At 48.0% G+C, this 12,868-nt stretch overlaps 1 protein-coding gene across 3 annotated transcripts in view; it reads left to right on the forward strand.

The window, feature by feature from the left end:
* The window catches only part of CNNM2 (cyclin and CBS domain divalent metal cation transport mediator 2), a 130,213-nt gene continuing 117,345 nt past the window's right edge, over nt 1-12,868 (forward strand). For 2 of the 3 annotated variants that reach the window (XR_015706462.1, XM_009476016.2), the window contains exon 1: nt 1-1,725. Coding sequence is in view for 2 of the 3 variants with exons in the window: in XM_009476016.2 (XP_009474291.2) it covers nt 123-1,725 (1,603 nt within the window). In the remaining variant the exon portion in view is untranslated. The remainder of the gene's footprint in view (nt 1,726-12,868) is intronic. The other variant, XM_087765509.1, reaches the window with a different exon arrangement.

A 12,868-nucleotide genomic window follows, 5' to 3' on the forward strand; every position in this document is an offset into this window, starting at 1 on the left:
GCCGCCTCGCCCGCCGCCGCCGCTCCGCGCCCACCGCCGCCGCCGCCGCCGGGGGAGCCGGGGCACGCCGCAGGCGCCGCGCGGCGATGCGGGGCCGCGGCGGCGCCGAGCCCTGACTAAAGATGGCCGCGCTGCCCGGTGGGAACATGGCGGGGGGCGGCCGGGGGGCGCGGGTGCTGCTGCTGCTGCTGCTGCTGCTGCTCCTCGGCGGCTGCCTGGGCCGGCGGCCCCTGGCCGCCGCCGCCGCCGCCTCGCCCGCCGCCGCCGTCGTGCCCCCCTCGGCGGCGGCGGCGGCGGCGGCGGAGGAGACGGTGATCATCGGCCTGCGGCTGGAGGACACGGACGACGTCTCCTTCATGGAGGGGGGCGCGCTGCGGGTGAGCGAGCGGACGCGGGTGAAGCTGCGGGTCTACGGGCAGAACATCAACAACGAGACCTGGTCGCGCATCGCCTTCACGGAGCACGAGCGGCGGCGGGGCGGGCGGGCGGCGGCGGGGGCGGCGGGGCGCGGCGGCGGCGGGGGCGGCGGCGGGGCGGCGGGCGGCGGCGGCGGCGCCCCGCAGCGCTGCGGCATCCGCACCTCGGACATCATCATCCTGCCGCACATCGTCCTCAACCGCCGCACCTCGGGCATCATCGAGATCGAGATCAAGCCCCTGCGCAAGACGGAGAAGAGCAAGTCCTACTACCTCTGCACCTCCGTCTCGGCCCCCGCCGCCGCCGCCCTGGGGCCCGGGGCCGCCGGAGGGCTGGCGGGCGCCGAGGGGCCGGCCGGGCCCCCGCCCTGGGGCGAGACCACCTGGATCTACCACGACGGCGAGGACACCAAGATGATCGTGGGCGAGGAGAAGAAGTTCCTGCTGCCCTTCTGGCTGCAGGTCATCTTCATCTCGCTCCTCCTCTGCCTCTCGGGCATGTTCAGTGGCCTCAACCTGGGCCTCATGGCCCTGGACCCCATGGAGCTGCGCATCGTGCAGAACTGTGGCACGGACAAAGAGAAGAACTACGCCAAGCGCATCGAGCCCGTGCGGCGCCAGGGCAACTACCTGCTCTGCTCCCTCCTGCTGGGCAACGTCCTAGTCAACACCACGCTTACCATCCTGCTGGACGACATCGCCGGCTCCGGGCTGGTGGCTGTGGTGGTCTCCACCATCGGTATCGTCATCTTCGGCGAGATCGTGCCGCAGGCCATTTGCTCTCGGCACGGCCTGGCCGTGGGCGCCAACACCATCTTCCTCACCAAGTTTTTCATGATGATGACCTTCCCGGCCTCCTACCCCGTCAGCAAGTTGCTGGACTGTGTCCTGGGCCAGGAGATCGGCACGGTCTATAACCGTGAGAAGTTGTTGGAGATGCTGCGGGTCACCGACCCTTATAACGATCTAGTCAAGGAGGAGCTCAACATTATCCAAGGAGCCCTGGAGCTGCGCACGAAGACGGTGGAGGACGTGATGACTCCCCTCCGAGACTGCTTCATGATCGCTGCCGAGGCAGTGCTTGACTTCAACACTATGTCCGAGATCATGGAGAGCGGTTATACCCGCATCCCCGTTTTCGAGGGTGACCGCTCCAACATCGTGGACCTGCTCTTCGTTAAGGACCTGGCTTTTGTGGACCCCGATGACTGCACGCCGCTCAAGACCATCACCCGCTTCTACAACCATCCGCTGCACTTTGTCTTCAACGACACCAAGCTCGACGCCATGCTGGAGGAGTTCAAGAAAGGTGGGCTCGTGCCTGTGGCGGGGGCGTGGGGGTGCCGCTTGGCGGGGTGAGCATCTCCCTTCCTACAGCGAGCTGGCCGGGGAGGCGAGGGAGCTCTGCAGAGAGGTCCTCTCAGGTTCCTGCTTGCGGAGGGGTTTGGGAAGGCGCGTTCGGGATGGAGAGCAGCCTGTGTTTAGGCATCTGCCGGATCTGCCCGTTCCCTGGGCCAGAAAGCTGAGACGCGGCTGCTATGTGCCCTCGGCCTCTTTTCCCCACTGCACTGGGATGTGTGTGTGGGCATGGTGCCAAGCAAGGTTGTTTTCTTTCTTGCTTTTTCCACTCATCTGTCCGTTATAGCGAGAACCGCTGACGGGAATCCGCGCCCGTTAACTTGGCTGTGTCTTCTCTGTGCTTTTTCAGCTGGCCTGACAGTGCGGAGCGGGTGGGCTGCTCGGGTAGGTCACCCATATCTTTCAGGCTTAGTGCGCGCACACGTGCTGAGATAAACAAGGCGTTTCAGCTCCATTCATAGGCTCAGCCGGCCGACCTCTGTGCTCGTGTTCCCGTTCTTTTGATTGACGCTTTGATCTTGTAACTCATAAATAGTTTCAGGGTCTTAAAATACATTCAAAAGCACCTGTTGGTGCTGCACTTCAGAGTTATGGGTCTTTTTCCTTAGGTTTCCCTCCGCCCCCAGGACCACAGGCTCAGCGAAGACGTGGCCCTTTCTGCCTCGCCGGTGTAGCGTGTGTATTAGTTACATCAGAACGGGACGGAGGCTTTCCAGCCCTGTCTGGATTGTAGGAGGTGTTGACCTGACAAATACATCTTAATTCCTGTTAGAAGCTTTTGCTTATGAGAAAGGAAAAAAAACTTTGTGGTTTTCCTTTTTAAATCTGTTCCTCTCTGCATGCCAAATAATAATGCTATATGGCCTGTGCAGGAAAAGTGCTTTCAAAGAAATAGTTAAGTGAAATTTCAAACAGATTGGATATGTGGACTCCCGTGCTGGAAAACTGACGGCCATTGGAGTGCCATGTCGTACCCGGGGAGATCTGATCAAAGTACCGCCGAGCAGCTCGGCCCCTGGGAGATGATCTGGCTGAAAGAGGAGCTCTTTACAGCTGCACTGACCCCACGGTTAGGCTAGCGGGGAGTATTTGCATTCACCTTTTATCAACTGCAAAAGTTACCTTGAAAAGAACTTTGTAAATTGGTGAATGGTCTTTCTAGGTAATAAGTTTAAATTACCACTTCAATTTCAGCTGCTGTTTTGTCCACACGCTGAGCTTTGACAGCGTGGCATTTGATCTCTTTCTTCCCGCTTAACTCAATTTTGGGGGTTTGGAGGGTCACTCCATTGGTTTCGTGATCTTTATTTCATCTTCATGGATAGAAGGTGAATGTACTCCTGCTTTCTACTGACTGGTGCAGCAGTGGTTTGCTTTAGCTCTTTCCGCCTCTGTGTAGCGATGTGGAAATCTTACTTGGGTTCGGAGCTGTTGAAGGAGAGATGAGGGAAAGCTTCCAGCTCGGATCTGGGAAACTCAATTATGTCACTTAACTGTTGGCTGCTTAAGGTGGATTTCACTACATGTGCAGGCTTAGGGTTCTCATTCTCCCCCCCTGCCCCATTATTCAGACTTCAGCTAGCATGACAGGGTTCTTAACCTGTAGTGAGACTTGTGTTTTTTCTAGTTTTGTTTGTAGCAATCTGTCTGAAGAAATGTGTATTATGTTGGTCTGAAGAAATGTATATTATGTTGGTCGCTTTATTTCCCACATCTGACAGAGATGAAATGCACTCCTCTGTACTAACATAGGAGTCCTTTTATTTAATAGCTGGGAGAATTAGGTGCGCATTTTAATCCTGCAAGTGTGGCTAAGCCAAATGTGCCTCCTTACAGTGCCTGAAACTTGTGCTTAAAATAGGCTTCTTAAAAATTCTCCTGGATGGCTTGGCAGGTGCAGACCAGAGGTCGCTTTCCCTGGTAGCCAGAGGACCTCCCTTGCCTGCCCTAGGAGACGTCCCAGTAGCACAAGTTTAGGATGACTCCCTAACGTGTATTCCCTCCCGAGATCACCGTGACCTGGAATAGTCTCTGTAGTTGTGAATTAATTCAGGGCAGTTTGATCATACCTAAATGTTTACTCCAGAATAGCGATGCTGGCTGGTCTGTATTGACAAGCCCTGGTGTTAGGACCAGCTCTGTCCTAACTGGTTTCTCTTTAAAAGTGCAGATATGGTGGAAATAAATGGCTTCCTTTGTGTCTTTTGAAATGAATGTAAATAACTGATAGCTTGCTTGATCTGGCATAGCATGGTGTCTTTTGCAAGAGTTCTTCAAACTTTCTTCTTCAGAGCAACCTTGCCAAATTCCCGTGAGAATGTACAAATTAAGGGTGAGAATCAAATTGCGTGTTACTCTCTGGTAGAGCGTTGAAAATAAATAAGCTTACAGTTGTTAATCATTCCCTTCCTACCACATTGACCTTCTGCTGCAGTAGGCTTGCTTCAAAACTCACATGTATGTCTTTCCCCCCCCCCACCCCCCGCCCCGGTCCCTGCTACCACCGTTGGGTACAACGCGCAGCTCGTGGGATAGTGCTGTCAGTTGAACGCTTTAGTTGGTTTAAGGAGAGAGGCTTGTTTTTTGTTTTTTGGTTTCTTTTTAAGAAGTTTGGTAATTAGCTGGGTAGGTGGAGTTTTGAAGCTCACTTTTTGGGCAGGAGAAAAACATACTTAGCCTAAACACAAGAATGAAGGCTTAGGAGGAGGAGAAGATTAAAAGCCAAGCACGGCAGGGTATATGTCCTTACGCTGTTGTGGAAGATGGAATGGGTAGTTCTGTACTTGTTCTGGTGCCTAGGCTGAACAGCTGGAGGATTTGGTGGTGGGCCTATTATTAATGTTCTTTGCCCACAGTTGCAAAATAAGTATCTGTTTCACTTCTATGCTGCCAGGCAAGAGACTTAATTTTTAAGAGAGCTGCAGCACATTCCCACTCCCTTGTTGCTCAAATCTCTTGAAGTGTGAATAAACGTGATTTCTGAAGCAGTCTGCCAAAAAGCTTCTCTTCTAAAAAGCACTGTTTACTTACAAATAGATAAATAAATAGCTTTTGAAACAGGGGCAATTTTCTATTCCCATCGACAGACCTTTCAACCTCTACCAGCACTCTCAAATCTATTTGCCTACAAGTTGAGCAGGCTGTGTGTTTAATTTACTTGAATTCAATCATTCAAGTTTAATGCAAGGAGGTATAAGGCACCCTTTGTACTGGCCTAGGAAGTGACCTGCCTGACTTTGCTCAGTGCAGAGAGATATCTCTCCTCCCCCCTCACCTTTCTGAGTTTTCCTAGGTCTCTAGTTTATGAGTTTTCCTAGGTCTCTGCTCAAATACTCTCTTGGTGTTTTTCACAGGCAGATCTCTGCATGTGTGATCCTAAATCCAGAGCGTTCTATTTCTAGCTCCCTGCCTGCCAGAGCTACAAGAATTCAGCTTGAAAAACCTCATGTTGTAATACTAATATTTTAAGATTGGCCCACTTTCTGCGAGCCATTGTATGGCTGCTTTCCTGGTGGCCTGGACGGCTTCAGAGGGCAGCAGTTTCTCAATCGGAGTCCTCCTTATCTGGGGACTTTGAGTCATATGTTTTGATCTTATTTATATCTGTCTCCTCTATTATGTTATACTAAAGATCAGCAGTTCTGAGCTCTTGTTTTCTGAATCACATGGCAGCCTTGAGAAAATTCCTGTATTCCTTATTAAAATCATTGCCAACTGGACCTTAAAAGATTTTTTCTTTCCTAAAAACCTTGTCAGATTTAACTTGATGATCTTCTCTTCATGCTCTGTTGGTCTTGTATTGTCTGTTTTTAATAGTGTGTATGTTTGGTGGCTATATTTAGTGTGGTCATAGGACCTGGAGAAAAACTTTGTCCATCTCTTTTCTAGTTCCTCTTCCCCCCTCCAAAGAAAATCAAGCCTCAGCAACTTGAAACCTAAAACCTTTACTTTTGAGGGAGCAGAGAAGAATACCTAGATCTACTTACTTTTCTTTTGAGCACATAGATCCTCTTTTTGGAAGCAGGTAGGACAGCAAGTGATTGGTAGCCCAGGGTTCCAAAGTTCTGCATTACTGTTGTTGGTCTGAGGGTTTTTTTCTGTTACTAGGTCACTTACCTTTCTGGTACAGCTCTAACCCAGGCTTGTAGGTGGGTTCTTTCCTGGTCCCTTTCAGGTTTTATAGGTTCCCATCCTGCTGAATCTGAGTCCAGACTTCCCATGAATAACCTTTATTTATGGATCTGAATGCTCACTTTCTGGTTTATCTAACAGGTTGTCTGTCTCCTGAGCCATTTTTCTGTGTAAGCCTGTGACCACAGCATTACGAGAAACTGCAAGAAACTACATAAATCCCTTCTGGGATTATCAAAGGCATGTAAAACTCCTTCTTGGAAAACAATGTCGTTTTCAAGGCTGCTTGGCTAACAAAAGGCACCTCCTCTGATCCTTTCGGGGAAATTCATATAAAGGGAAAGGTGTTGAGGAGGTCCGGCGTGGAGACTTTTTTGTGTGAAGAGAGTAGGGGAGTGGTAGGTGGGAGGTAATTCGCCACCAAGATACAGAAGACTTAGCATGATATGCCTGCGGACTTGTTCCCTGAACAGAAATTGCATGTGGGGGTGGGGGTTGCCTCGTGACAAACTGTTTCTTGGCTGTCTGATAGCGTAGCGCCCGCAGGTACCACGCTGCCAAGAGCTTTGCCGGCCTTGCAGAGCTCCTGGGGGATGCGTGCTCATTCCAGCGGAGAGGAGCGGATGTGGGTTACTGCCGGCAGCCCTCCTGCTGGTATGCTGAGGGGGAGGCGTCAAGGGGAAGGCATCGGAGAACAGCTCCGCTTCTTGCTGGGCTCCCTACTGTGAATCTTTTTTAGGGACCAGGAGAAGAAGAGATGCTGCTGGAGAGCAGCAGTGCTTCTTCACCCTGGCCTTGGTGAGGAGCCCAGCCGGAGGGTCTGCTCTGCTGCTGAGAGGAGAAAGAAACGTGTGGTTCAGGTGGTGGGCAGGGAGAGGAGTAAGTGAATTAAATGGCTTGAGCAGTAGAGGTTTGAATTGGATGCTCGTGTTGGGTATGTTTCTTGGATTGCTTTTTAACCGATTGCTAGCAGCTCTCGTCATTCAACAAAGACAAGAAGTTGCCTCTTCCTCCCCTCAACTGTTTGCTAAGTTAGCAAATGCTTTCCTGCACTGAAGCTGATGGGAGTGAATTCCACCACAAGTGAACCACGTTCCTATCTGCTTTCTCTGTGTCTGTAAAGGTTATCTGTAATAGGCACAGATGTAAACTTCAGGTCAGTCTGTGCAGCCAGCAGCATTTCACAGCCAGTTTTGGAGTCGAATAGAGAGAATAGGCAGAATGTCAACTTTTGAGCAAATTCAGTAGTGCAGGAAAACGATCAGGTAGTTTAACCATTGCAGTATTCTTCCAGGCCTGAGATTTTTTTTGAGTTTCAGTATTTCTCTGCCAACTGGAGGTTCTGAGGAGCAGAACACTTTCTCGGTGAACTTCAGTTGACGCTAAGGGTGTAAGAACAATGGCAGCGAATCCTCTGCGGTAGTACGTGTCTGACAAGGGCTGTGACTGCTTAGAGAAACTACTAGAAAAGAGAAAATTAATTTTGTTCCCCACTGAAGCTTACTGATCTCATCAGGCTGCGATTCAAGAAGTTCTGGGAACTAAAAGTACTGTCTTTATTAAATAGCCCTAGATGCTTACTGCTTTCTGTGTGTGTATGTGTGTTTCTAATCAACGCTGAGCCTTTGTCAGCTCTTGCACATAGACAAACAGCAATAGTGGGGTATCTCTGTCAGTAGCTTTGTAGTGCTAGTGACAGAAAGAGGTGGATATAAAGGTTGCATTTCTGATTGTGACTTCTGTGTGAAGCCATCCAAAGGTAGGTTTTGCTTTGGCAGGCTGTGATATCGCTCTGGCTGGCAATTGAGGAAATGACGGAGTTAGCCACCTCATGCTTCATACATGTTATGAGCCCCAGTCCTCTCCCTTCTTTGCTGAAGGAATCATTATAGTGAGTGGAAGTATGGAGCGGGGGGTGGGGTGGGGGTGGTGTTACCAGGTCACTTAGCTTGGAGCGTCAATGCCAGTAAACTGTAGACAAGATCTACTCATCTTCCTGGTGTTGACTAGCGTCAGATTTTGTCTTGCTTGCTTGGAGGGCAGACATGCTAGTGCACAGGAATTAAGACCTGGAGGAGGTTGTAGCGAGGTGGGGGTCAGTCTCTTCTCCCTAGTAACAAGTGATAGGACAAGAAGAAATGGCCTCAAGCTGCGCCAAGGGAAGTTTAGGTTAGATATTAGGAAAAACTTCTTCACCGAAAGGGTGGTCAAGCATTGGAACAGGCTACCCAGGGAAGTGGTTGAGTCTCCATCCCTGGAGGTATTTAAAGGACGGATAGACGTGGTGCTCGAGGACATGGTATAGTGATGGACTTGGCAGTGTTAGGTTAACGGTTGGACTCGATGATATTAAGGGTTTTTTCCAACCTTAACGATTCTATGATTCTATGATTTGAAGTCTCACTACGTAACCTCTTCTAAACACTTTGCAATGTATGCTTACTATTAAGAGTCATAAGTCAGTTTTACAGCTGCTTAGGCACCATCTAGTAGGCCTAGAATGAAAGGAGTGGCTGAGCAGTGTGTTGAATGAGTCTGTATCTCGTCCTGCTGTGGCTTTTCCATTAATACTTAACAAGAGCTCACTTTTTCATTAGCTTATGTGCCTCTACAGAGCTGTGGTGCAATTGGCAGTCTAGGTAGACCAATTACACTGCTAGTATTGAGTCCCTCCCAGTTTCACTAATGGAGCTTGTAAAACTAGCCCTCAACACAGAGTACTCCAGTACTCTCTACCGTACCCTGGTGAGCATGACCTTGCACTTTTGTTAATTTGACAAGGTCCTGAAATACAGCCTACCAGCTACAAATAGGAGTGTAAATAATTGGTGCTAATGAGCTACAGCCAACAGCACATGGCTAACAGTCCCAGATCAGTCCTGGATCCAGTCTGGCTCCTGCCAAGGTCACTGAGTCATCTCAGGACTATCTAGTGATGGGTTTTTGTTTCACTTTTCAACAATATGTAATAATAGAAAAAGAGATGCATAAATCTGTCATTAACCCTCTTCTGGTAGAATCCACCTTTTCCCTTGGCCTAGAAATCAGCATGGCCCAATAGTTGCTGGCAGAAGAAGCTATGCTGGGAATAAACTAGGGCTACGTGTGATGGTATACAAAGCATCTGTGAAAAGGGCATGAAAAGTGAAGCTGGTTAAGGAACTATAAGGGGAAGAGATGACCTAGTCATCTCAGTGTAGGTCTTCTTACAGAGAGGTCGGTGTAGGGAAGAGAAGGGGATGACCTGGAACAGGTAAGTTGAGAAACCCCTTGGTGTTCTAAATGGCTTTTTGTACAACGTGGAGTAACGAAGTTCTGATTCTTCAAAACATATTGTTATGAGTTGAGGCAGAGAAACTAAAGTCTACTAAAAGATTTCCCATAGCTTCTTAAAAAACAAAACAAAACAAACTCAAAAAACACACCAAAAAAACCCACTGATGCTATGACTTTGTCTCTCACAAAGTGGACTTGGAAGAACCAGGTCCCTATTTGGCACTTGAACTTGAAACATGAAGTTGCAATACCAGAAGGATAGATGGCAGGGAGATCCATCATGCTTGGAGAGAAACTGAATGTTCTTTTGACTTGCCACTGGAGTTGCATGTGCCAGATGTGCTTAACGCAGTGGCCAGCTCAGCTTATCTTTCCATTCCTCATCCCCAGTAACAAAGAGGTTTTGATTCTTTCCAAACTTGTCTCCACTCTTTCCTTTCTTGTCCTCCTTTACTCAAAAGTGCTCTCTTCCCTGTTTATGGCTCTGTCTGTAGTAGTGTTCCACTCTGGAGAGTCATGAGTAGGGACCCTTGCAGATCTTGGAGCCATTGTTCTCATGTTTTGTGTTAAAATTGCCTGGGAGCCTTCCAGAATTTTGGTAGGCAGCCAGTTTTCACTGAGGAGAAAAATGACTTTCAGGATTTGCCACACTTCTGTGTTGTCTGTGGGACATCATATGGGCTGTCTGTCTTTGACGACTGTGTTGTTTTAGTACACAACCTGTAAACGCAAGAGATGTTTCTTTGTCTGGGTTGGCTGGCACGTTGGAAATTAGGATTCTTGCATGGGTGTTTGTGGTTATTTTTGTGATTTAAAGACATGAGTCAGTCTTGGTCTTTACCTACTGGTGATGATATCTGCGTGAGAGGACTAGTGAAAGAATACTAGAAAAGCAACTTGACTTGGCTTAAAATACTCGAGCCCTAGATTGAACAGAAACCTCAAAGCTAAGAGAGCTTGTGTGAATGGAACTTACTTGTTGTCCCTGTATTGTAGCATTTTGCTTGGAAATTGTTGGGTATAATAATTTCGGTGTTTAAATATGAAGGAACAGCCCTTCTCATCAAGGAATTGTACTTTGAAGGGCAGAGTAAATGTGATGCCTGTCAATCTGGGAACTGAAACCTGATGATTATTGAGGCTTCAAGAGTTGCAAGTTAATGCGATTCTGCTGCAGTTACTAATTAACCAAGCAAGAGCTTTGCTCCAGCCAAAGGAGCCAGAAGATGAGCACATGCATTTAGTACAAAAGATCTGTATAGTTTTGTTCTCCGTAATGCTTTCCGTTGGGATTGCACCATTCTTTTGCTGGCAGTCCTAAAACGATCTGCTCTTCAAATGAGAGTGATGTTGTAACATTGCTCTCTGCAGGGTGAACCATGTCGTCAAGACCGGGCTCTTACTTGCTTGAGGTTCTCTCCCACAGCAAGCGTGAATGAAAGTTAGTTTTTTTTTTTTTATAGTGATTTTTTTATGGTGGTGTAATCTCTTACAGTGATATGACGGGGCCATCCATGACTGTTGATCTTCGTGGAGGTGAGCAAGGCTTTATTTTCCCCACTTGTCCATGGGTAACAAGGGCAACGAAATGCTGACTCAGCCTTAGTTGGATACTCTGCTGCCAACAAACAATTTTAAGAAGGATCTTGCCATTTCTGGTTTCCTTCCTGTACTCCACCTCCTGCTTTCAGAGGATTGTCCTGCCTGCCCTTTGCATTAGGGGGTTCAAAGTGCAGCCCTTGGCCGAAAGTGAGCCTGCAGGACCCCTTTGCATACAACAGTTATGTGAGGACAAAGATGATCAGTTGCCCACTTTTATTGCTTGTGAATTGCTTGTCAGCAATTTCTAGACTGTGACAAAAAAGGAAGAAAATCTGCCAGTGTGAACTTGTTCTTGATAAAAATTTACAATCTGGCATTGAAAGTAGGTGTGGCTGTGGGTTTTAGGCAAGCTGCAGGCTTAGTTCTTCCTATCTAGCCTGGGACATCTTTCCATTGGAAGCAAGTACAGCTCTTATAGTTACAATTCCCATACACAGCAAGTGCAGACAGGGGCCTTCAGCTGATATTACAGAGCATCTAGTAAGAGGCTTCACTTAAATTTTGTACTAGTTAAGGTAGGCCTAAATTGTAAATTAGAGTTATTCAGTAGATCTAACTTGAACTCCAAGGGACATCACTAAGTTTTTGCTTCAAGGTAAATAAATTAGCGTGATATGTTTTGCTCTGTGAATTTGTGTGGTTTTTTTCCCCTGCCGTGTAACTGAAGTATGTGTACAGATAAAGCTTTTTGACTTTCAGCTTTTATTTTAGTGTCTTGATGTAGTATGTGGGGAGGGGGGGAGGAAGCATCTCTCAAGATACCAGTTATATGAAGACTTAGTACCTACGTCTTGCTTTTCCTCCAGCAGAGGAGAGGAGGGATGCCTCACCAGAGGCTGGGGCAGTGGTCCTGTGAGTAGCTTGCTATACGGACTACATGGTTGTAGCGGTATGGGATTTATGCTGCTCTTCAGATGTGATCTGGTCTTTGTTGCATGCTGGTTCCCTGCCCTCGTGGGGAATAACTTTTATCTTCTCGTTGATATTCTAGTTTGCCTGGAACCTTTTGGAGTGGTTAGGCTAGAAAACACTGATAACTCCACAGCTAAATTCAAGAACTTCACACTGCTCACTGGGCGTATTTTTTTTCCTCTCTTGGTGTTGAAGAATGGCTTGCGCTGTGTGAATGAGATTTCTCCCAGAGAAATCAAAATCCCTATCAAAATCATTGTCTATTTCTCTCCTAATGAAAATCCTGTACAGTGTACTTTAGACTCAACATCAGCTACTAAAAGTTTGAGTGCTTACTTGCAAGAGAAATGAGAGACTTTCTTGTGTCACATGTAGAAGAAAGCCTGCTTGTGTTCCTTCTATGCTAGTGTAGCTGTGTTTTCCTGTGACCCTTACAGAGATCACAACATACTTAGAGCTTTATTCCCTTTCCATATGATGGAGCCTGCCTCTCTATCATAAGCAGGACTGACAGTTTTGTAGGTCTTTCTGTTCGGTTGACAAAGGCCCAGGCTGGATTACGATCACTAATGTGGAATTGCTTTGCCAGTAGCTTACTGGTTTAATTCAGCTTGTGTTGTGTTGTCTGAAGGCTCCCAAGGAGAACCTGGAAACAGAGAAGTTGCACAGTTCACCCTGTAGGCAGTCTTGGTGGGGGGTGAAGCGTCCCAACGTGGGAATCCCCTGAGGTTAGAGCTTGAGGAAGGCAGCTGGGGAAGTGAAAAATCTTAATTACCTGCATAATGGATGCAGTCTCCAAGAACTACAGCAATCTGTTGCTTGGTGCCAATCCTAGGGTTGAACCTGTGAGTGCAGTTGTAGTGTGTGCAGCCAATGTGCAAGCACATACAGTAGCTTGCTTTCTTCCTGCTTTCCCCAATGCCCCTGGGCTTAAGGGTGGGGATGAAGGTTTCCCTGTACTGTGTGATGCACCACAGATGGGAATCCCAGTCTCTCCTCCTCCTCTCTGCAGGAGCACACCTGCTGTGCATAGGATGAGAGGTCTACCAGGAGAGCTCTGATGTCAATGGCTCTATTCTGTTCATGTTTTTTTTTTTTGCTTTCCAGAACAGCTGTTTTGAATTTTCCAGTTTTTGCTGTAATCTTTGAACAAGCTTTCTTTTTTTTATGAG

Source organism: Nipponia nippon, unplaced genomic scaffold (assembly GCF_047370975.1).
Source record: "Nipponia nippon isolate SJK-2023a ecotype South Korea unplaced genomic scaffold, ASM4737097v1 scaffold_3, whole genome shotgun sequence".
Lineage (NCBI taxonomy): Eukaryota > Metazoa > Chordata > Aves > Pelecaniformes > Threskiornithidae > Nipponia > Nipponia nippon.